General features: G+C 46.4%; 1 protein-coding gene and 1 long non-coding RNA gene across 3 annotated transcripts in view; one reads left to right on the top strand and one right to left on the bottom strand.

Moving 5' to 3' along the window:
- The window catches only part of FBXO21 (F-box protein 21), a 47,733-nt gene extending 39,468 nt beyond the window's left edge, over nt 1-8,265 (top strand). Inside the window, exon 12 of one of the 2 annotated variants that reach the window (XM_012510038.2) lies at nt 5,338-8,265. In XM_012510038.2, the coding sequence (XP_012365492.1) occupies nt 5,338-5,528 (191 nt within the window). In that variant the 3' untranslated portion in view covers nt 5,529-8,265. The remainder of the gene's footprint in view (nt 1-5,337) is intronic. The other variant, XM_012510039.2, reaches the window with a different exon arrangement.
- A 1,890-nt stretch (nt 8,266-10,155) lies between these two features.
- The window catches only part of LOC105740404, a 38,501-nt gene continuing 23,635 nt past the window's right edge, over nt 10,156-25,021 (bottom strand). The window contains exon 3 of the long non-coding RNA XR_001116439.2: nt 10,156-10,251. This is a non-coding gene — a long non-coding RNA (uncharacterized LOC105740404). The remainder of the gene's footprint in view (nt 10,252-25,021) is intronic.

Genomic DNA, 25,021 nt, shown 5'->3' with positions numbered 1-25,021 from the left:
CCCTGCCCTTGTCTCTGCCATAGATTCCTGGATTTTTATTTATTCAATGTGTTACAATCACATGGGACAATTTTATGCTCACATTTGCCCATTTTTAGCCAGTGAGAGGCCAGATTTTAAAAACACATATTAAATATTTGAACATTTCTGGGTTAATGTGTTTTTATGAAATGTATTTTTTTAAACACTTGTCCTGATCTAAATTTCTAGCCTTTGACTCCAGTGATCCTATTAGCCCAGGATTCAAAATGCTTTTCTAATTACTGGCTCTGCACAGAGAGTTGAAGAGTGAATTAGAAATCACATACATATATGACATCTTCAAATAGTTTTAGTTTGTACAATGAAGAGAATTCTTCCCCCAATGTGTTCTATCTCACCTAAACCCTAATGGGATGACAGGCATCTTGCATGTGTGTAATGTTGTGTTCCCACTAGGGGGCGCACTTTGATACTTTCATGGCTCTGGGTGGGAGAGTGCCGCTCCTGTCCCGCCTCCTGAGTCTAGGTCAGCCGCCGTATTGAAAGGCCAGGAATTCAACTACCATGTGAAAATCTCGTTCTTAAGTTTTGTCTGTAATGGTAAGGCACCTGTACAATGCTTGGTACATGGCATGTCCTCGACAAACGTTGGTTCCCTTTTCCATAACTTCTTTGATACTTCCAAACTCAACTTTCCACCCATACAGTCCTCCCCGCCCGACACACACACACACACACACACAGAGTCCATGGCCAGCTGTACCTGCTGGCAAGTGTGGTGAGGTGAATGGGGAGCCCCTGCATGGGGGCGGGGTTGGGTGTTAAGTGGCACAGACATGTCAGAGGGTGCTTTGGCCCGCACTTTCAAATTGTAAAAATCTCAAGCACACATTTCTCTTCCAGCCTAGCAGTTCCACCTCGATCCCTCCACACGTGTACAAGGAGGCCTTTGGCCCCTTCTTTAAAATAGCAAGACAGTTGTCATTCACAAGGAGTCTTCTAGTAGCCTGGGGTCTATGCAGACTGGAATGAATCCTAAGCTGCAATTGAATAGGCTAGTTGTGGGCGAGTGGTTAGAATACGCTTTGTTTAAGTACACACACATAAAGCAATACCAAATTTTAAGTATACTTAGGGTATCCAGCTGCCTATGTGTGTGCTCATAGGAGAAGGACTGGAAAGACACACTGGCACCGATGGTGCTTTTCTCTTGGAGAGGAGGACTGGATCAGAACAGGACAGGTGCCCACACAGGACTCATGGGTAGTGTTTCCATAGTATTTATTCATATATTTTGGGGTAGCTGAACGTTAAAATAAGCAGACAGATTCTCTGAAAACTTGAAGAGAAAACAGGAAGATTTCTCAGGATTTTTCAGAACTTTTAAGTGGTGCCTGGTTCATGTTTTACTCAATTAAGTTTTGTGTTACTTAGATTTATCATTTTTCTTACAAGTAAACTTTGTGAAAATCTTCTTAGTGGATTGGCATTTATTTTTCTTTCATAATACGTAGTTGCCAACTTCATTATGTTGTTAATTTCTTCCTGTTCTGCTTCTTAGCAAGCTAGGAGCTCAGGCCAGTAAATGCACCAAATCCAGTCCTTGTTCTTCTCTAACAGCCAGGAGCGGGGCTGGGAGCGCCCTCGTGGACTGTCATTTACCTCTTGCCTGGTGTCCCACCGTTCCTGCCTGGACTTCGCATGCATCTTGTTCTGGGCCCATGTTCAGAATTCTGTGTAGTAGCTGTTGGGTCACGTTGCCCTGGCAGATCTGTGGATGATAACCTGAGTTTCCGCTTCTTTCCTCCTCCCAACAGAAGCTGAATGTTACCAACACCAGGCTGTTCCTCGATAATACATAGAAAGGAAAAAGTGGAGGAGAAGGGAACAATGCTGAAACACAGGGCTGGGTCTCTGGAGCAGGGCTTCTCAGCCCAGCACTAGTCACATTTTGGTCAAGATAACCATTTGTGGGGAGCCATCCTGTGCGTTATAGGGTACTTAGCAGCATCCCTGGCCTCCACCCACTGCAAGCTGGCAGCAGCTCTCAATTACAACCAAAAATGTCTGCAGACCTTACCAGATGTCGCTTTAGTAGCAAGAGCCCCCAGATGAGAACTGCTCCAGACGAACTGGCAACAAAGCAGTTATTCTAAACTACCTGCTTGAATTCTGTACTTCAGATACCTATGTCCTGTTTACCAATGACAGGTAACAGTGGTTCCCTTAGAGCAAAGGGGATTTTTGTCTCGATGGTATTCCCAGCTTCTTTACCCTCCCTCTACTATTTCTGTGCAGCTCTGCAAGAAAATCCAAACATGGCCAGGCATGGTGGCTCACACTTGTAATCCCAGCACTTTGGGAGGCCAAGACAGGAGGATCATTTGAGCCCTGGAGTTTGAAAACAGCCTGGGCAATGTAGCGAGACCCTGTCTCTACAAAAAAGAAAAGAAAATCCAAAGGCCAGGGCCCTGGCAGCTGGCCTGGTTAAGATACCAGGTTGTGGTCATGTCCCCGTAAGCCTCCTCAAGGAAAATATGCTTTGCTAGTTGGTTCCTCCTGTTACTGGATGTGAAGAGGGAGGTGGCAGCAGTGGGTGGACAGGAAAGGGCATCTTAGCCAGTGGCATTTTGAAACATTTGCAGCATTTTGTTTTTTAACATTTATTGATTTTTCCCAAGAGAAAATCATCTCTAGAGACCTGGTGACAGTAGAGAGATCAGAGTTAGTGGATGACTCAGTTTCCTTCTGGGAAAAGTGGGAGGTCCTGAAACTACAGGCTCCTGTGTGTAACGTGGGCTGGAGCGTCCCTTTGGGGGCAGCGGCGTTCTCTGAGTCTACCCAGCCCCCTCCCCGCCCGCTGTCTCCTGACTGTTCGGTTTTTCTTACATCTGGTTCCCTTCAGCCCTGGATTGGGACTGTTTGGTTTGAGTCTGGGGTTAAATCCTTGGGCAGCCCACGGAACAGCAGAAGGGGGCTCCTTCCAGGGTTACGTGTCAGGGGTGCCTGTGACACCACTGTGGGGTCTGGCACATTGTAAGTGCCCAGTTTAAACTCTGTGCCGCTGTGCCACGTCATGGAGCAACCCCTGATCCATGGTCTTCCAGGCCCTTTCTAAGTGGTACAGCCTTTCTACCCCCACCTTTCTTGGAGGATCTTACAAACAGGTTGCTCATTTTCATGGCCTCCTCCTGCTTTGCTGAATTAATGTGCCATCATTTATTCACACAGTGACCTACACTTGGACGTTTACACTGCTCTTCCATTTTTCTAGCATAAGTACTGTTAAGGTAAACAGCCTCCATACATTCATCTCTGCACATGACGTGTCTGTAACTTCCTCAGCGGTACTGATTTGTTGAGACAGTTCTGTCCCTGGTCACAGTCTGCAGAAGCAGCCTAAAACAACATATTCTCACATTTCTTCAGCTCTTCCTGTTTTGTGGTTTAAAAAGAACCCTGCAGATTGAGTCCTATAACTCCTTCCCCCTCTCCCCAAAGACTACCAGTTAAAGTCAGTGCTTCAGAAAGATGCCTGCGTTCATCCTGTGTACTTTGGGGATGCAGGGCCTCTGATGCCCTGACTTTGTGTTTCAGGACGTTTAACCCAGCTGTTTAAGAAATAATAGGCCACACTGTTTGTGTCAGTGAGCCTATCGTTGGCCTTACTGGTATTAATTCATAGACCCATTTGCGTTCATTAGAGTGATGGGCAGTGCCAAGGATGGCTTCAGAGTGATCGGAACTGGGGTGCCCTGGGGACACAGTCACAATAGGAGGATCTGCCCAGCCCAGCTCCCTTCCGGTGCCAGGTCATGGAGGGCATGGCTGGGCTTCTCTTGCATCAGGGGCCACACCCAGTCTTGGGCCAGGCCTCCGTGGGCGGCAAAGAAGGGCACACAAAGCACCATCCTTTAACTGGCCTCATGGAGGAACCTTGTTCCAATTGTTCTGGGGAGGTGGGCAACCAAGCCTTTTAAATACCTTGCCTGTATTATCTCTCTTTTGTTTTTTTTTTTTTTTTTTTTTTTTTTTTGAGACGGAGTCTTGCTCTGTTGCCCAGGCTGGAGTGCAGTGGTGTGATCTTGGCTCACTGCAACCTCTGCCTCCCAGGTTCAAGCATTTCTCTGCCTCAGCCTCCCAAGTAACTGGGATTACAGATGCCCGCCACGACGCCCAGCTAATTTTTGTATTTTCAATAGAGATGGAGTTTTACCATCTTGGCCAGGCTGGTCTTAAACTCCTGACCTCATGACCCCCCACCTCATCCTCCCAAAGTGCTGGGATTACAGGCATGAGCCACCACGCCTGGCTCTTTTTTTTTGTTTGTTTTTCCATTTTTTCAGTCTTATTTTCTATTTCTTTCTTTCTTTTTTTTTTTTTTTTTTTTTTGAGACGGACTTTTGCTCTTGTCGTCCAGGCTGGAGTGCAATGGCATAATCTCAGCTCACTGCAACCTCCACCTCCCAGGTTCAAGCAATTTTCCTGCCTCAGCCTCCTGAGTAGCTGAGACTACAGGAGTGCACCACCATGCCTGGCTAGTTTTTGTATTTTTAGTAGAGACGGGGTTTCACCATGTTAGTCAGGCTGGTCTCGAACTCTTGACCTCAGGTGATCCTCCCGCCTCAGCCTCCCAAAGTGCTGGGATTACAGGTGTAAGCCACTGCCCCCGGCCTTATTTTCTGTTTCTCTAGTGGCAAAATAGAGAACAGAGAGAAGAGGTAGCATGGTTTTCCCAAGAGATGGTACAGATAATAACATCTGATATCCACATGGGGTCTGGAGGCGCAAGCCACCTTCCATTCGTCCCACAGTCTCACAGCAGCCCTGGAAAGAGGCTGCTCGCTGTTGGAAGCTAAGGGCCAGTGTTGGAAAGAGCTTGGGTGGAAAGTGTGGTCTGCGTGAGGGGCTCCTGTGAATAGAGGAGAGGGGTGGCAGGTACGAGACTTGTCACCATGTGACATAGCAACTTCAGAAACTTAGCCACTGCCAAAAAAAGAGCAGGCAGGGATAATCTTGTCCCATTGTCCAGTCAGAGAGACCTGTTGAGTCTCTAGTTTGCCAGTCCCCAAGAGACCTTTGGAGTTTTGCTGGAGCCAGACATCCTGCTCAGAGATGAGGAAAATCCTGCTGTTCCGTGGGGAGCTCTTGGGACACCCATGCCACCACCCACCTTCTCCTGATTTCCACTTGCTGCGCTTTTCCCATTACCCTCTCCTGACTCCATAAACATCTTCAGTCTTCCCTTCACCCCAGAAATGCCACCTGGAAGGGGTGATGGGAGGTTCTCTGGATGAAAGGTGTGGCAGCAATGGACATTGTAATGAGAATGCCCGTGTGCCTCTTTACCAACAGAAAACTTGGAATATAACGTGGAGCCTCAAGAAATCTCACACCCTGACGTGGGACGCTATTTCTCAGAGTTTACTGGCACTCACTACATCCCAAACGCAGAGCTGGAGATCCGGTATCCAGAAGATCTGGAGTTTGTCTATGAAACGGTGCAGAATATTTACAGTGCAAAGAAAGAGAACATAGATGAGTAAAGTCTAGAGAGGACATTGCACCTTTGCTGCTGCTGCTATCTTCCAAGAGAACGGGACTCCGGAAGAAGACGTCTCCACGGAGCCCTCGGGACCCGCTGCACCAGGAAAGCCACTCCACCAGTAGTGCTGGTTGCCTCCTACTAAGTTTAAATACCGTGTGCTCTTCCCCAGCTGCAAAGACAATGTTGCTCTCCGCCTACACTAGTGAATTAATCTGAAAGGCACTGTGTCAGTGGCATGGCTTGTATGCTTGTCCTGTGGTGACAGTTGTGACATTCTGTCTTCATGAGGTCTCACAGTCGACGCTCCTGTAATCACTCTTTGTATTCACTCCATTCCCCCGTCTGTCTGCATTTGTCTCAGAACATTTCCTTGGCTGGACAGATGGGGTTATGCATTTGCAATAATTTCCTTCTGATTTCTCTGTGGAACATGTTCGGTCCCGAGTGAGGACTGTGTGTCTTTTTACCCTGAATTTAGTTGCATATTCAGAGGTAAAGTTGCGTGCTATCTTGGCAGCATCTTAGAGATGGAGACATTAACAAGCTAATGGTAATTAGAATCATTTGAATTTATTTTTTTCTAATATGCGAAACACAGATTTCAAGTGTTTTATCTTTTTTTTTTAATTTTAAATGGGACTATAACACAGTTTTCCCTTCCGTATTCCTCTCTCGAGTTTATGCACATCTCTATAAATCATTAGTTTTCTATTTTATTACATACAATTCTTTGAGAAAATGCAAATAGTGAACTTTGTGAATGGATTTTTCCATACTCATCTACAATTCCTCCATTTTAAATGACTACTTTATTTTTTAATTTAAAAAATCTACTTCAGTATCATGAGTAGGTCTTGCATCAGTGATGGGTTCTTTTTGTAGTGAGACATACAAATCTGATGTTAATGTTTGCTCTTAGAAGTCATACACCATGGTCTCCAAAGACCAAAAAATGAGGTTTTGCTTTTGTAATCAGGAAAAAAAAAATTTAATGAACCTTAAAAAAAAAAAAGGTTTTGAAGGGAAAAAAAGTGGTTTCACACCTCTTGTTATTCCTTAGAGTCACTTCAAGGCCTGTTCGAATGTGGCAGGTTAGAAAGAGAGAGAATGTCTTTCATTTGAAGAGTGTTGGACTTGGGTGAAAGGAGATATGTGTGTTGGAATCTGCTTTTCCAAGCCGCCAGGGTCCTGACGGCAGCAGGATGAAGCCTGTTGTGGCGTCTTCTGGGAAAGCCTGACCGTGTGTTCAGACAGCACTGGCTCTTTTCCGAAGTTCTCAGTAACTGAGCCCAGAGTAACTGCACGCCTTCGTGCAGCTCTGGAGCTCTCCCAACTCTCGGCCTGCCAGTTCTCAAGCGAGCTAATCTTGTCATTAATTGGTAGAAGCTAACTTCTGAAGTTAGAACCTAGTTACTTTGCTCTCAACGTTTAAAATAATGCAGTTGCTCTAGTGAATGGGGCGTTAGGGCCCTGTCTGTGCACCTGTCTGTCCATCTGCATGCAGTATTCTCACCCATGTTGAATGCCTGCTGCTTGTTTACCTTTTGGAAACCCTGGGGTGACCAAGGTTTGGAAAGCCACCTGAGACCACTTCATAGCAAGGGAAGGCTTTAAGCAGTTACTAGAAAGAGATGGGGATTTGGCCCCTGGCTCCTCCAGCCTAAATGAGCTATTATCCACTGTCCATGTTCCTCATCAGTCAAATCCAAAGTCAAAGGATTTGAACCTGCATCTGGAAATGTGACCACTCACAGCACCTGGCCCGCCGAGGTTGGGAGGATTGTACACTACTCTCATTTAAAGGGGAAAGTTTGATAATATGGGATTAATTAATATGAATGAGATGCATTAATAAGAACCTGAGCATGCCGAGAGTTGCAATTGTTGGTTTTCTGGTTTGATTGATTTCCTTTTTTCTTAGACACATCAAAGCCAAGAAAGATGGTTTTACCTTTACTGACCCAGCTGTAAATATGTATCTAGACTGTTTTTAAATGTCTTTCTTCATGAATGCTTCATAGGGCTCCAGGAAGCCTGTATCACCTGTGTAAGTTGGTATTTGGGCACTTTATATTTTTCTAAAAACGTGTTTTGGATCCTGTACTCTAATAAATCATAAGTTTCTTTTTAAAAATTTTCCAAAACTTTTCTCCATTTTAAAAAGCCCTGTTATAAAAGTTGAACTTTCACAATGTTAAAATGTTAAATATTTGGATATAGCAACTTCTTTTCTCTCCAAATGAATGCCAAGTTTTTTTGTACAATGATTAATAAATGGAACTTATCCAGAGAAACCACGCAAATGGCCTGCCCAATTTCGTTTCAGGACAGAAAGCCCAGCCATGACTTGAGTAGAATGTCTCTCACCTCTCTTTGGATCTAAATATGAAAAGTATGTTCCGCTGAATTTTTCTGAGCATTGGTGAGCGGACAGCCTACCTGTAAACCATGACCTCCTTGCCAGACGTTAATTTATCAGCTCACTAGTAACCTTTGAGAATTATCTGGTTGTCATGCAAAGATTGCACTTTTTGAATTATGTTAAAACACATGTTGTAAAATGAGAACTGCTCATGCTTTGAAAGAAAACCAGGTTCTTCGTGCGTTCTGTTGCCGTTGATTTGAATGGCTGCGCTGTATACAATGTGTCCAAAATGTCTCCAGACCACTGTTTCTGTGTGATGTTACTACCTACTATGTGGGAGGAAAAAAGGTTATAGGTTAAACAAAGTCAACTGACTCTATGGTGGTGTTTCTCCATACCTGTAATGCACAGCACTGTGCGTCGTGACTTTCTAAGAGAAGTGTGCAGCGTGTGTGTCATCTTGATACATTAAACCGTGGAATTTCCCTCCCCTACACGCACGCACCATCCCTGGGGGTCAGATGCTTGCAGACATGCTTTGAAAAGCTATCTCAGTGAGACAATCAGTTATGTCCAAAATGAGTTTACCTTAGAATCAGACCGGTTTTGCCAGGCGTCATGTTTGCAAACATTATCCACCTAATCAGATTTTGAAAGGCCGGCTTTCATGTCGCCTGCCTGAGACTCATAACAGATCCCCATTATAAGCGCATTTACACAGCAAAATGATTTTGTTGAGAAAACCAGTATTAAGTACTGGTTTGCTGTACTTAATGAAAACCAGCATTAAGTTGCTGGCTCAGTTTTCCGTTGCATACTATCTACTTAAAGTCCCGTTCTAATTTGTAAGTGTTCCGGTCTTTCCCCACGGAGAAAACAGCAGAGCTGCCGTGTCGCAGGCTTTCTGCTGCTGATGTCGTGTCTCTTTGCTTTCCCCTCCTTAGTCCATACTCCAAGTAAGTGAACTCAGACTACCAGCAACTTTTTAACTGAAAAGTATCTGTGACCATGATGATCAAGATGCAGCTCTTCATGTTTTTGTCTTTTTTTTTTTTTTTTTGGAGGGAAAGAGAGACATCAACTGGACAAAATGCAAAATTTGGATGTGGGACAATTGCTTTTTGGAGACGTGAATAGCTGTACTGTACTTGTTATTTCGTGTGGCATGCTAACTTTGAGCCGGGCACTGGCCTAATAAACTCTTTGTAATCCTCCCAGCAATCCTATAAGGCAGACGCAGGTAGTGAAGATTTTAGGCTTTGCAGGCCGCGTACAGACTGCCACATGTTCTCTGTTTTTAAAAGTGTCAACCACATTCTTAGCTCAAGGGCTGTACAAAAACAGGCTGCAGGCGGGATGATGCCCACAGGCCATAGTTGGCTGACCCCGGCTAGGGTGTAGGCACTTAGCATTCCACTGTATAAAGGGGAAACCCAGGTCATACTGCGTGTGCGTGGGTGGAAAGCCGGATGTGGAATACAGGTGGTCCCTGAGTCGCCAGGAACCACTGAGCTCCAGCTGTTCACACCCACACTCTCCGGCGCAAGCAACTACCTCGCCATGGTTTAGCCTTGGTCTAGCAGCAACTTTAACCTTGAATGTTGCATTTCTGAAAAATTTAGAATCTTGAAAGTAAAGGACATCCCTTCGGTGAATAAAATTATGTGCAATTATAGAATACATGTATTATGGTCATGTAGCAATGACTGTATTAGGGCTATGCTAGTTCTGTAATAAATAGACCCAAAAAGCAACAATGGCTCAAACACCATAGAACTTTTTTGCTTCCATAATATTGGGCAGGGGAATGGGCTAGCAGGGCAGCCCTCATGCAGGCATCAGAGACAGAGCACCCTGAGCCGTCCGTCTCTATCCAGCCTGAAGTAGCGGGGAGCATGGAGGGCCGAGACCATCTGGGAGCTTCCATGAGCCAGGTGTGGAAGTGGCACCCCTTATGTCCACTCTCATTTTGCACGGAGGCGGGAAATGTCCAGTTGTGTTCTAGGAAAGGAGACAGAACACAGTGTGGGTGGAAGCTCTGGTCCACTGCATGGGCCACTCCAGTGTGCTTCTCCGCGGCAGGAGACAGCCACGGACAGCTAAGCCAGGCTGTCCGTGGGGACGAACACATTTCTCCAGTCTCCGGCTCAGTCACCCCTGCCTCAGTAGCACATAGAGGCAGCGGAGTTCCCTTCAGACGGCACTGCCTGTGTACACTCACGGTCTCCACCGCAGATGGCTGCAGCAGCGGGGAGCAGACCTCACCCTGTAGGTCACGTGCACTACGTCTGCCTCAACAGCCAGATCTCAAGTGCCTGGCCATGCCTTCGTTCCAGAGGAGGTGCCAAATGGTTTCCTGTGCGCCCCAAAGGAAGAGAAAAGGTTTGGTGGGCACCGACGTGTGTGCCTCACCCCCAGAGCCCTCCGCAGTCCCTGCATCCTACTCAGCCCAGTTTCCCTGGGCCGTGCAAGTTCCCTCCATCAGCCCAGCGTGGTGCCTCCGGGATCCCCCACCCCCAATTCCCATTAAGAGGTGAAGCAGGGACGGCAGCTGCAATAAGAACTCCCATTTGAGAAAAAGAAAGAATGAAACAGAAGTTGCTGGTCTCTAGCAGGGATGAAATCCCACTCGCGGGGACCTTGTTAAGACCCCTGCCTTTGTCATGGCCGGGGGTGACGTTTCTTGCATAAGCCCTGACTGCTCTCCTGGAGGAACTCCCTGCCCTCTGGGAAGTTCTTCCTCAAATCTCATCCTCTCTGGTCTCCTCAGAAGTGGGTGTCGGGTGCATCCTGCCGGGGTGCTGGCCAACTTTCACACTCCACTTCCTGCCGGGTGCAGCTTTAGGGGGCTGTCCAAGACTTTTATTTACTTATGTGTACAACAAGCTTGCGATTCTTCTGGCAATAATTCCCTCTAAAGCTTAGCAGGCTATTAACCTGTTGGTGCCAGTAATCGTGGCCAGCTTTGTCACCTCTTGGCTCTCCCTTCCCCCTGACTTAACGTGGCTTATTGTGGCTGCCTTCATCTGATATTAACCAAAGGTGAGGCTCGCTGCTTAAGTGAAAATTTTTTTTTGTTTTTTGAGAGTTTCGCTCTTCTTGCCCAGGCTGGAGTGTAGTGGCGCAATCTCAGCTCACTGCAACCTGTCTCCTGGGTTCAAGCGATTCTCCTGCCTCAGCCACCCAAGGAGCTGGGATTACAGGCACGTGCCACCACCCTAGGCTAATTTTGTATTTTTAGTGGAGATGGGGTTTCACCATGTCAATCATCAGGCTGGTCTCAATCTCCTGACCTCGGGTGATCATCTGCCTCGCCTTCCCAAAGTGCTGATTACAGGCATTTAATGGGCCTTTGTTGTTCGGTGATTTTCTTTGAGACGGAGTCTCGCTCTGTCACCCAGGCTGGAGTGCAGTGGCACGACCTTGGACTCCCTGGTTCGATCAATGCTCCTGCCTCAGCCTCCCGAATAGCTGGGATTACAGGCGTGTGCCGCCACGCCCAGCTAATTTTTGTATTTTTAGTAGAGACAGGGTTTCACCATATTGACCAGGATGGTCTCGATCTCATGAACTTGTGATCCACCCACCACAGCCTCCCAAAGTGCTAGGATTACAGGTGTGAGCCACGCACCTGGCTTTTTTTTTTTTTTTTTTTTAGACGAAGTCTTGCTCTGTCACCCAGGCTGGAGTGCAGTGACGTGATCTCAGTTCACTGCAACCTCCACCTCCTGGCTTCAAGTGATTCTTGTGCCTCAGCCTCCCAAGTGGCTGGGATTACAGGTGTGCACCACCACTCCCAGCCAATTTTTGTATATTTAGTAGAGACGGGGTTTCGCCATGTTGGCCAGGCTGGTCTCAAACTCCTAGCCTTGAGTGATTCACCTGCTTCGGCCTCCCAAAATGCTGAGATTACAGGCGTGAGCTACCTGCGCGGCCGATTTTCATTTTCCTCTCTTGTTGGTGTGTAGAAGCAGTGGCCTTTTCCACATAGGACACCTGGGATTTCAGTCTCTTTTCCATTTTAGTTCTCAAACCAGCACATTTTTGCTTCACTCCTGTTTTTCTTGTCTTCCCTGGTGATAAACAACAAAGAGCAATTTACACACTGTATTCCTTGTCTCTTTTGGCTACTTTCTCTAGACTGGCTGCAGGGCCAGTGGTTCCAGCTTGCAAACTGAAAGCCACAATTCTACCAAGTCTGATCCCCAAACAGAGCTCTCCAGCCTTCCGGCCTCCCCAGGAGGTGTTTCCTTCCCACTTGACTGCTAGGCTAACACCATAGAGTTTAGGGTTTTTATACAGTGGTGCCCCTCTCAATGGTTTTGTTTGTTTTTTATTATTATTATCATCATTAAGTTTAAAGTGGGCTAGTATTTCCATAGGAAGTTCTACTTCCTATTTGGCCATGCAATTAAGAAAAAAAAAAAACTAAGAACAATGATTCAAGTCTTTGGGAGTGGGAAGAGCTACACGTCGTTTAGTAAATGCAAGGAAGGAAGTTGCACAGAATACAGAAAGGAGAAATTTTGGGAGAATGAACTAGGTAGTCTCATTATAGAATCCTTGCATGGTTAGAATTTCCAGCCGGGCACAGTGGCTTGTATAATCCCAACACTTTGGGAGGCCAAGGTGGAAGGATCGCTTGAGGCTAGGAGTTTGAGATCAGCCTGAGCAATATAGCAAGACCCCCATCTCTACAAAAAATTTAAAAATTAGCCAGGCGTGATAGCTTGCGCCTATAGTCCCAGCTACCCAGGAGGCTGAGGCAGGAAGATTGCTTGAGGTCGGGGCTGCAGTGAACTGTGATGGCGCCACTGCGCTCCAGCCTGGGTGACACAGCAAGACTATCTCAAAAGAGAAAAAAGAAAGAGAAAAAAAGAATTTCCACCTACTTTTTTTTTTTTTTTTTTGGAGACAGAGTCTCACTCTGTCACCCAGGCTGGAATGCAGTGGCACAATCTTGGCTCACTGCAGCCTCCGCCTACTGGGCTCTTGTGTCTCAGCCTCCCGAGTAGCTGAGGCTACAGGCGTGTGGCGCCACACCCGACTAATTTTTGTATTTTTAGTAGAGACGCGGTTTCACCATGTTGCCCAGGCTGGTCTTGAACTCCTGACCCCAAGTGATCTGCCTGCCTCGGCCTTTGGGAGGCCGACCAAAGTGCTGGGATTACAGGCATGAGCCACTGTGCCCAGCTCTCCACCTACTTTTTAAATGAAAGAATTCTTATAGAAATGTTCATATTCAAGTTATTGAATTTGGGAGAAATTCATACTTTGAATGAAAGTTATGGTTTTCCTATTTCTAAACCATTATAATCTCGCAATCCTAGGATTCTTTAATAATCTTATCAGTTTTTGTAGGACGATTTTCCCAGTTGTGTCTGTTACTGTGCAGAGGGCTCTGTGCCCAGTATCTGTGCTGTCCTCCACCCCAAGGTTTCTCAACCTTCTTTCCAGTATTGCCTGCTCCAGGAGCCTTTTTAGGCTATTTTTTTCCTAATCCCCCCCCGCGAAATTGTTTTGACTTTTTTTTATGGAGATGACATTCATCTAATATGAAATTAACCATATCACTGGTATTTACTTCATGCACAGTGTTGTCAGCCTCCACCTCTAGTTCCAAAACATTTTCATCACCCTAAAATAAAACCCCCGTGCCCATTAGGCAGTCACTCCCCATTCTTCCCTCCCCCAGCCCGTGGCACCCACCAGTCTGCTTTCTGTCTCTGGATTTGCCTGTTCTGTGCATTTCATATACATGGAATCACACACAAGGTGGCTCTCTGTGCCTGGTTTCTTTCAGCATCACGCTTTCAAGGTTCATCCTCTTTGTAGCATGTATTGGCACTTCATTCCTTTTAATGGCTAAATATTTATGGATACACCACATTGTTTTGTTTTTATTCTTTTTATTTATTTATTTATTTATTTTGGAGACAGAGCCTTGCTCTGTTGCCCAGACTGGGGTGCAGTGGTGTGATCTCAGCTCACTGCAACCACTGCCTCCTGGGCTCAGGCGATTCTTCTGCCTCAGCCTCCCGAGTAGCGGGGACTACAGTCACGCACCACCACGCCCAGCTAATTTTTTGAATTTTTAGTAGAGATGGAGTTTCACTATGTTGCCCAGGGTGATCTAGAACTCCTGAGCTCAGGTGATCTGCCCGCCTCGGCCTCCCAAAGTGCTGGGATTACAGGTGTGAGCCACCACACCTGGTCTATTTTATTTTTAGTTTTTGAAATAAAAATTGTGGCCCAGGCTGGAGTGCAGTGGCACAGTCATGGCTGACTGCAGCCTCTGCCTCACTGCAACCTCCACCTCCCGGGCTCAGGTGATCTCCCACGTCAGCCTCCCGAGTAGCTGGGACCACTGGTGTGCACCACCATGCCAGGCTAATTTTGTTTTGGTTTTTTATTTGTTTGTTTACTTGTTTTGTAGAGATGAGGTTTCTTTATGTTGCCCGGGCTGATCTGGAACTCCTGGGCCCAAGCAATCTGCCTGCCTCAGCCCACATTTTGTTTATCCATTAAGTTACTGATGGACATTAGAGCTATTTCCACTTTTTAGCTATTGTGAATAGTGCTGCTGTGAGCCCTCCATGAAATGATTTTTTTTAATTTTTAATTTAATTTTATTATTTTTTTCAGATGGATTCTCACTCTGCCGCCCAGGCTGGAGTGCTGTGTCACAATCTTGGCTCACTGCAGCCTCCGTTTTCTGGATTCATTTGATTCTCTTACCTCAGTCTCCTGAGTAGCTGGGATTACAGGTGTGCACCACCACGCCTAACTAATTTTTCTTTTCCTTTTTTTTTTTTTTTTTTTTTTTTTTTTGAGATGGAGTCTTGCTCTGTCACCCAGGCTGGAGTGTAGTGGCACGATCTTGGCTCACTGCAACCTCCGCCTCCTGGGTTCAAGCGATTCTCCTGTCTCAGCTTCCTGAGTAGCTGGGATTACAGGCACACACCACTACGCCCAGCTAATTTTTGTATTTGTAGTAGAGACAGGGTTTCACCATGTTGGCCAGACTGGCTCGAACTCCTGACCTCAGGTGATCCGCCCGACTTGGCCTCCCAAAGTGTGCTAGGTTGCAGGTGTGAGCCACTGCACCTGGCCTAATTTTTCTACTTTTAGTAAAGACGGGGTTTCGCTATGTTGGCCAGGCTGGTCTCGAACTCCTGACCTCAAGTGATCCGCCCACCTCGGCCTCCCAAAGTGCTGGGATTACAGGCTTGAGCCACTGTGCACAGCTCCATGAAATGTTACTGCCAAAGATAAACTAAACTGCTTATGTATTATATATGTGTGTGTGTATATATATATATATATATATATATATATATGCTTTATACATTAAAAGCATAAATACACATACTTTTTTTCACTCCCCCTTGGGGGCGATATTGCCTCTTTGAAAATGCAAGCTCCACCTGGGCGGTAGTATTGGGAACAGCTGCTCTCTGTTCTTGCTCACTGGTTGACCATTGGTATCTTTGAGTGCCTTTTAATGTACCCACCTTTCTTGGTGCCAGGAGCTGTAGTACATGCAGAAGTACATTTCTGTCGCTTATAAGGGCTAAAATGTATGCTCCAAAGACTTTTTTTTACATGTAATCTTTGCTTATTATATTGACTTGACCCACCCCAGATCTCCTAAAATCTGTTACTAAAAATAAGGCCGGGTATGGTTGCTTGTCACGGCTATAATCTCAGCACTTTGGGAGGCCGAGGTGGGCAGATCGCCTGAGGTCAGGAGTTCGAGACCAGCCTGGCCAACAGGTGAAACCCCATCTCTAGTAAAAATACAAAAGATTAGCCAGGCATGGTGGCAGATGCCTGTAATCCCAGCTACTGGGGAGGGTGAGGCAAGAAGAATCGCTTGAACCCAGGAGGCAGAGGTTGCAGTGAGCCAAGATCGTGCCATTGCACTCCAGCCTGGGAGACAAAGCGAGACTCCATCTCAAAAAAAAAAGAAAGTGCGTTACAAGACATCCTAGGTAATGACTACTTTGTTTGTTTATTTGTTTGTTTGTTTGTTTGTTTTGAGACAGAGTCTCGCCCTGTCACCGAGGCTGGAGTGCAGTGACATGATCTTGGCTCACTGCAACCTCCACCTCCTGGGTTCGAGCGATACTCCTGCCTTAGCCTCCCAAGTAGCTGGGATTACAGGCGTGTGCCACCATGCCAGGCTAATTTTTGTATTTTTAGTAGAGATGGGGTTTCACCACGTTGGCCAGGCTGGTCTTGAAGTCCTCACCTCATGTGATCCACCTGCCTCAGCCTCCCAAAGTGCTGGGATTATAGGTCTAAGCCACCGCACCTGGCAGTAATGACTACTTTTGTATGGAACTATTTACTCAATAGTTGCCACAAAATTAGAGAATTGGGCCAGGCGTGGTGGCTCACACCTGTAACTCCAATGCTGTGGGAGGCTGAAGCGAGTGGTTCACTTGAGCCCAGGAGTTTGAGACTAGACTGGGCAATATAGTGAGACCCCCATCTATAAAAAATATTTTAAAATTAGGCAGGTGTGGTGGCAGCCGCCTGTAATCCCAGCTATTCAGGAGCAGAGGCAGGAGGGAGGATCGCCTGAGCCCAGGAGTTTGAGGCACAGTGAGCCGTGATCACACCACTGCACTCCAGCCTAGGTGGCAGAGCGACACAAAAAAAAGATTAGAGAATTTGAAAGCCCCTTAACAATCAACTGCTAGAGCATCCATTCCTGATATGTTACATATACAAGTAAGGAGGCCCAGAGGGGTTAAGTGACTTGATTGGCCAATGTCTGAGACCTGGGTCCCAGCCTGGGCCTTTGGGTTTGATCACAGGGGTGTTTCTGTTGCCCCAGATTGCTTTCTCTGTAGGGTTTTCTTGTCCTACAGAAAATGTCTTGCTAACAATGTCATCCTTTAATGATTCAAAGCCTGTTCTTTTATTATTTATTTTATTTTATTTTATTTTATTTTTATTTTTATTTATTTTTTTTTGAGACAGGGTCTTGCTCTGTCACCCCAGCAGGAGTGCAGTGGCACCATCAAGGCTCACTGAAGCCTCCAACTCCTGGGTTGAAGTGATCCTCCTGCCTCATCCTCCTGAGGAGCTGGGACCACAGGCATGTGCCACCATGCCCAGCTACTTAAAAAAATTTTTTTTTTTGTAAACATGGGGTTTCGCCATGTTTCCCAGGCTGGTCTCAAACTCCTGGGCTCAAGTGATTCACCAGCCTCAGCGTCCCAAAGTGCTAGGATTACAGACGTGAGCCACCACGCCCTGCCAAGCCTTGTTATTTCTTTCTCACTAACTGTACATGGCAGCCTCCTGGCCAGATACAGCACTCTGTCTTGTCACTCACATTTACTTTGTAGAAGGAAAGCGAGGAAGTGTTATCCTTCACCATCTCAGCAACGTGCGCTCTTGAAGTTTGGGGAAAACCTATTCTAAGCCTACAAAGACTTCTAAAGGAAGTTGCTTCTGAAAATACAATTTCCTCTGAAGCCGGGGTTGGCACACTTTTTCTGTAAAGGGCCAGACAGTGCGTATTTTGGGCTTTGCGGGCCATATGGTTTCTGTTGCAGTGACTCAGCTCTGCCATCGTAGCGGGAAAGCAGCCATAGGCAATACGAGTGAGTTTGGCCGTGTTCCTTAAACCTTTATGTCCAGAGCCAGGCCGTGGACTGGGTTAGGCTCACAGGCTGTAGTGTCCTCACCCCTACTGTAAAGTTCATTTAAACAGTGCTCTTTTAATAGACGTCTAAGCAACACCAAAACATTGAAAAAAAAAATAGTGTAATGGAAACCAAGATACCCCCAAGACTCAGCAGTTGTTGTGTTTTATCTCCCTCTTCCTGTATGTGTGCTTTTTCCCTGAACCATTCGAAAGTGTCTCAAGCAGCTTGAAACTGCTTCCTAAATATTTCAGCATGCATCTCCTAAGAACAGGGGCACTTCCCTACCTAAGCACAGTATCAATCATACCTAAGAAAATAGTGATGCAAACAGTGCATCCTAAATAAGACGAAACTGGATGTTGAGGATCAACCAGTTTTATCATAGAACCTTACAGCACTTCAATTTTCTGAATACCACCCTGTTCATAGCTGGAATCAATAGAGTAGAAGTTGTCAAAGAAACAGGTAAGGCCGGGCGCAGTGGCTCATGCCTGTAATCCCAGCACTTTGGGAGACCGAGGCAGGTGGATCACCTGAGGTCAGGAGTTTGAGACCAGCCTGACCAACGTGGTGAAACCCCGCCTCTACTAAAAATACAAAATTAGCCAGGTGTGGTGCCGCATGCCTGTAATCCCCAGCTACTTGGGAGGTTGAGGCAGGAGAATCACTTGAACCCGGGAGGAAGAGGTTGCAGTGAACCAAGATCGTACCATTGCACTCCAGCCTAGGCAACGAGCAAAACTCTGTCTCAAAAAAAAAAAAAAAAACAACAAAGAAAGAAAGAAAAGAGAAAAAAAGAAAAGATAGCTAAAATCACTCAACACTAAATCCGTTTGCCCAAGGCAAACCCTGCAACTGCCTGACAAAATATCTGCTATTGCAGGTAAGCTGGGGTTCCAAAATGTTCTCTTGCTACAGATATAAAATTCGGTAGAAACAATTTTTTTTTTTTTAATTTGAGATAGGGTCTTGTTCTCTTGCCCAGGCTGGAGTGTGGTGGTGCAGTCTCGGCTCATTGCAGCCTTGACTTCCCTGGCTCGGGTGATTCTCCCATCTCAGCCTCCCAAGTAACTGAGACTACTGGCGCGCACCACCATGCCCGGCTAATTTTTTGTATTTTTAGTAGAGATGGAATTTCACCATGTTGCCCAGGCTAGTCTCAAACTCCTGGGCTCAAGCAGCCCTCCTGCCTTGGCCTCCCAAAGTGCTGGGATTACAGGCGTGAGCCCCTGCGCCCAGCTGGAAACAATGTCTTTAAATCCTTTGCCTTAACAGGGAGGGGCATCATCCTTTTTCATCGAAGTTCAGCGGGAGCCCGCGGAATCAGCGTTTCGTCCCTGTCTTCCTTAGGTCAGTACTGGCTCTACCCTCACAGAGTTGGGCAGACTAGGGGGATGGCAGAGTTCACTTATAAAGGCCCATACATAATCTTGCGGTTTCCTTACTTTATTTTTCTTTAAGAGACAGAGTCGGCCGGGCGCAGTGGCTCATGCCTGTAATCCCAGCACTCTGGGAGGCCGAGGCGGGCGGATCACGAGGTCAGGAGACCGAGACCATCCTGGCTAACACGGTGAAACCCCGTCTGTACTAAAAAATACAAAAAAAAATAGCTGGGCGTGGTGGCGGGCGCCTGTAGTCCCAGCTACTCCAGAGGCTGAGGCAGGAGAATGGCGTGAACCCGGGAGGCGGAGCTTGCAGTGAGCCGAGATGGCGCCACTTGACTCCAGCCTGGGAGACAGAGCGAGACTCCGTCTCAAAAAAAAAAAAAAAAAAAAAGAGACAGAGAGACACAGTCTCGCTCTGTCGCCCAGGCTGGAGTACAGTGGCATGATCATAGCTCATTACAACCTTGAACTCCTGGGCTCAAGTGATCCTTCCGCCTCAGCCTCCCAAGTACCTGGGACTACAGGTGCCTGCCACCTCGCTTAGCTAGTTTTTATTTATTTATTGTAGAGACAAGATCTTTCTGTGTTGCCCAGGCTGGTCTCAAATTCCTGGGCTCAAGCAATCCTCTCACCTTAGCCTCCCAAAATGCTGGGATTACAGGCGTGAGCCAGCATGCTGGGGCTTACTTTTTAAATTAGTGGTATCTAAGACCTTGACTCAACGTACTGCAATGGCTAAGAGAAATGATTTGGGCTGAGGTATAAGAATAGCCCATCAGCTGGGCGCGGTGGCTCATGCCTGTAATCCCAGCATTTTGGGAAGTCGAGGTGGGCAGATCACCTGAGGTCAGGAGTTCAAGACCAGCTTGGCCAACATGGTGAAACCCCCATCTCCACTAAAAAAAATACAAAAATTAGCCGGGCGTGGTAGCATGCGCCTGTAATCCCAGCTACCCAGGAGGCTGAGGCAGGAGAATTGCTGGAACCTAGGAGGCAGAGGCTGCAGTGAGCTGAGATCGCGCCACTGCACTCCAGCCTGAGTGACAGAGTGAGACTCTGTCTCAAAAAAAAAAAAAAAAGCCCCTCTGAGTTTGCTCTGGGGGCTGTGATTTATTTCTGTATGGGACAGGATTGTACTCAGCAACATCATCTGCAAAGAACATAACGGTCTCTCTTCTGCGCCTGCCTCATGGTGTGAATGAGCCAGTACTGTACTAATGCATTGAAATGTCCATGCTGTCACCCCTAAGCCTCCTTTAAGCTTCTGCCCCTCTCAGCCCACTGAGGATATGTAGCCATTGATATGAGTGCCAACAGCTATTTCTTATAAGGAGCAAGCCAAGGCCAGGTGTGGTGGCTCATGCCTGTAATCCACCCACTTTGAGTGGATTTTTTTGAGCTCAGGAGTTTAAGACCAGCCTAGGCAACAGGGCAAAACCGCATCTCTACAAAAAAAATACAAAAATTAACTGGGTGTGGTGGCACGCGCTTTGTGGTCCCAGCTACTCGGGAGGCTGAGGCTGGATAATCGCTTGAACCCAGGAAGTGGAGGTTGCAGTGAGCCGAGATCGTGCCACTGCCCTCCAGCCTGAGTGACAGAGTGAGACTCTGTCTCGAAAAAAAAAAAAGAAAAGAAAAGAAAGAAAGCCAGCCAGCTATGTCTCTTGTAATGCCCTGTTGAATGCTTTTGAACACCATCCTCCCACTTCTGGACTCAAGGAGCTTTGTTTTTTCTGAGCACTGGATAACAGAAACAGAGACATGACACTCCTCCAAGAGCCTCCGGATTATAGAGCCTTTAAGGCATCCGTCTTGAGAGATCAGAGTCTTATAAGGGCTGGAGATACTGTGTGCCGGGGCTTGCCTGAGACTGTTCCTGAAACCTTCAGCTTAGCTCATTCGCATTTGACTCCATTTGGGCCAGTGGTCTCTCGGCTTGTGTGGCTGGCTCAGCTTGGGGCCACAGGTCTCTGCAATGGTATGTCTGCCCTGCCTTCAGGACCTGTATCCCAAAATGTGGAAAACACCATCAGCAGCTTCAGAACCAAATGTAACTCTCCTCTCAAGTGTGAGATAATCCCATTCAGGTGGTGGGTGACTTGGAATCGAGGTGGCCAAGGTGTCATGGAGTAGCCATTTAGACCACAGCAGCTCGGGGGAACAAGGAGCTCATCCAACCCCATTTGCTTGGGTCTATCATTCCAATGAGGCTTCTGCTGTAGGGAAGGCCTTGCTGTTCTTTCCCACGGACCTCAGAGGCATGTCAGTTACCACCTCCCAAGGTCAGCATTCATACCCTGCTCCTGCCTGAGCTGGAGCCGCTGACATAATCGGCAGGCAAACTTTTCTGGAATGTTAGATGAAGTCAGCTTTACCTTCCTGTGACAGGACACCCTTTGCCAAAAAGCACAAACATTCCACTCTGTGTAAAGCTCATGCTGTTCTGACCCCTTCTTCTGTGCCAGCCACATATACCTGGAATTCTCCACTTTACAGCTGAGGAAACCAGAGCCCAGAGAAGTTGAGTAACTTGCCCAAGGCAGCACAGCTTAACATGGTGAAATCCCATCTCTACTAAAAATACAAAAATTAGCCAGGCATGGTGGTGTGTACTTGTAATCCCAGCTACTCAGGAGGCTAAGGCAGGAGAATTGCTTGGACGCAGGAGACAGAGGTTGCAGTGAGCCGAGATTGCACCCCTGCACTCAAGCCTGGGCAACAGAGCGAGACTCCGTCTCAAAAACAAAACAAAAGACAGCACAGCTACTGAATAACAAGGCCCAGATCACAACCCAGCTCAGCCTGACTCCAAAACCCAAGCTGCTTTTTGCAACTCCCATGGTTGAGTTTGCTTTAATCCTCATCTCCCTGGAAACAGAAGAAGGCAGTCCTCCCCTGTAGAGATGTCTGTGGTTTTCGGTGATCTTGTTTATGACAGAGTTGCAGCAGGTAGAGTTTGGTTGAGTTGTGAAACTCAGAGGGGTAAGCTTAGGGCAAACTTTGTGCCATTGTGTCAGCATGATTTATTCGTATGAATACTATCATTTTGCCTTTGAAGGAATTAGAAGTTGACAGGCAAAAATCTTCAGAGGATCACCTGTTGAATTCTTGGTTTCTCAAGATGGTGACTCATATATATACGTGTGTTTGTATTTATCAATAGCTAACATAGATGTGTGACACATAACATTTATATGTAACATATATCATGTATATATTATACACGTATATACATATACATGTGTAATAGAACGTATATGTTGTGTAACATACATTACATATATTATGCACATGATGTGTTGTACATGTAACATGTAAAATATAGCATTATATATGTTGTGCATAGCATGTATATATAACATTGTACATATATAAAATGTGCATCTAACATCACACATTACATATATGTTGTAACATTAAACATGTTACATGTCATGCATATGTCACACGTTGTGTAGATCACATATTACATAAATGTGCATATAGAATTTATATTACATATGTATGATGTCACATATGTTCTACACACATTACATATTGCATGTCATAACATACATGTATTATGTCCTGCCTATACATTACACATGTTCTGTGTAATATGTATATAACACATGTATGTAACGTGTATATTACAAATGTTCTGCATGTAACATCACATATATTACATATATATTGTGCATGTACCATATAGCCTATGTTGTGCATATGATATGCATGTATGCATATCATGATTCTGAAAGGCATAACATGCATATGACGTGCAGCATGTCGTCTTGACACATTTCATGTCACTTCAACATGACGTGTTTGTGACATAGGTGCTCTGTGACATGTTTGACAAGCATGTTGTGCTTTATGACCCACATGTGACTTTCAACATGATGTGACATGCATGACATACATGACATGCTTGCAACATGTGACATGCTTGCAAAATGCGTGCAACATATATGACACTTGCAATATACTAGTGACGTCCATGTGCCATTTAATACTTATGACATGCTAATGACATGTGACATGCCAGTGACATGCTTAGTACAGCAGGCATTCTTGTGAATTGTGCCAAGCTAACATGCTAACCACATGTAGCATTTTTGCAAAATGTGACAAGACAGAACAGGTGACAGATTAGTGACAGGTGACATGTGAGAGCGATGGGTAGCAACAGGTGATGAGTCACAGGTGACAGGTTGACAATGACAGGTGACATTGACATGTAACAGGTGACAGTGACAGGTGGCATGAGTCAGGTGACAGGTTGAAAGTGACAGGTGACATGTGACAGGTGACAGTGATGTGACAGTTTATAACAATGTCATATATCAATACCTAATATCTCCTCTGCAGCTAGGTCTTCCATCTTCTTTCTCTTAATTACTCATTGAAATCGTTGAGCACCATTTACCATTTGTTAATCACTTTAATTCGCTCCCCAGCTTGGAGCTGGGAGTGGACATGTTGCTGCTGAACAGAAGGGCTGGTTCCGGGTCTTAGATGTGTAGGTTTGTAATGTGTGGAGTGGCAGCCCTGAAGTGAGCCATGTAGGAGGGGGCAGAAGTCCCCTGACAGTACTGTGTACCCAGTAATAGAGACAAACAGATGGCCCAGGGTGAGGGAGAGCAAGGGAACAACATTTTGTAGTTTAGTAGTGAGAGATGCTGCGAATTGTCACTGTCTAGGCAGGATATATTCGGCATGAGTCACCCTCAGTCTAGGCTGCACAGCAACCCCAGGCGAATAGCCTCTCTAATCTTAAAAGCTCATTAAGCTCTGGCTGTGTGCGCCCTGCCTGGAAAAGCCTCTGTTGAACAGGGAGCACCAAGAGAGCGAGAAAGGAGCCAGTGGCTGCACGAGATGGCCCAGGTATCCCGCCAGCTTCCCCACCAAGGAAAAGCACCTGTTCCTATTTGGGAAAGAGAGAGAGGAGAGTGGTAATTTTCCATTTTCCTTTCCTGAGTGAGTCATATGAAAGCAAAATGTGTTCCCAGCTTGTGTTACTACTTCTGTCATTGCTGGGCTGCACAGATCAAAGGCTGAGGGAGATGTGTCTCCTCTCCCAACCCCTTGATCTATTCTTTTCAAGATTCACTTCCCTCTCCCCACTTCAGAAGCCTCATTATCTGTCTGGAGCCCCCTGGTTTGCCTGGAGATGGTCTGCTGTCCTTTCATTTTAAATTAAAATGCTCCCGCCTCTTAGTGGCCCAGTGAGGTGTGGGGGTTCAGGATGGGATATGAGGTGTTCGGCCATGGCTTACTGCCTTGGTGGAATGTGCCAGCAATCCACAAGAACACAGCAGGCTGGGAGAAGGGCTGTGGCTTCAGAAATACTGCCATGGGGCTATTGTTTGTAGACCAAACCTGGACTTTCCTCCTGCTGCCCATGGATCAGGACCAGCTATGCCCACGTAGACCTAGAACCATCCAGGTTGCGAGCAACTTACCATTTCTACATTGGTGGCTGTTTCTAACACCCGAGGAGGTTGACTCACTGAGTAGACTGGTAGGGCCTTAGGAAAGAAATCAGTTATTTGGCCTCACACTCTGGCAAAGGCCCTAAGGGAGTCCGTTGAGTTCCTGAATGAAGATAAACCTCTTTCTCATTCATCAAAATGAGCCCTGGGGCTCACCCCTTCTCTCACCCTTCAAGGATCATCCATCACCTTGTCCTGCTCTAGGGACCACACTGGACCTCTGTGCCTCCCCGCCACCACCACCCTGGTCCAAGCCACCACTGTCCCTTACCTTGGCAAGTTCACCTGCCTCCTACCTGGTTTTTCTAAAATCTGTATCTCTTGGAATGACTCCCTTGCTTGATGGCTTCCTGTTGCCCTTAGAACAAAGTCCAACTTTTAAGCACAGTGTATTACCCTCCTGCACACAGACTCTGCCTCTGCCTCTGCCACAAGTTAGAGGCTCCCTGACTTCCCTACACCCTCCTGCCTCTGGGCCATTGCACAGGCTGTTTCCTTTGCCTGGAACTCACTCTACCTACATTCATATTTTTTGAGCTCCTACCATGTGCATAGCAGTATGCTAGGTGCATGGAACATATAACAGACACCCAGGCTATTTA

The sequence above is a fragment of the Nomascus leucogenys genome, chromosome 10 (assembly GCF_006542625.1).
Source record: "Nomascus leucogenys isolate Asia chromosome 10, Asia_NLE_v1, whole genome shotgun sequence".
NCBI lineage: Eukaryota > Metazoa > Chordata > Mammalia > Primates > Hylobatidae > Nomascus > Nomascus leucogenys.
Note: the sequence above shows the minus strand (reverse complement) of the source record. Positions and strands in the feature narration are given on the sequence as shown.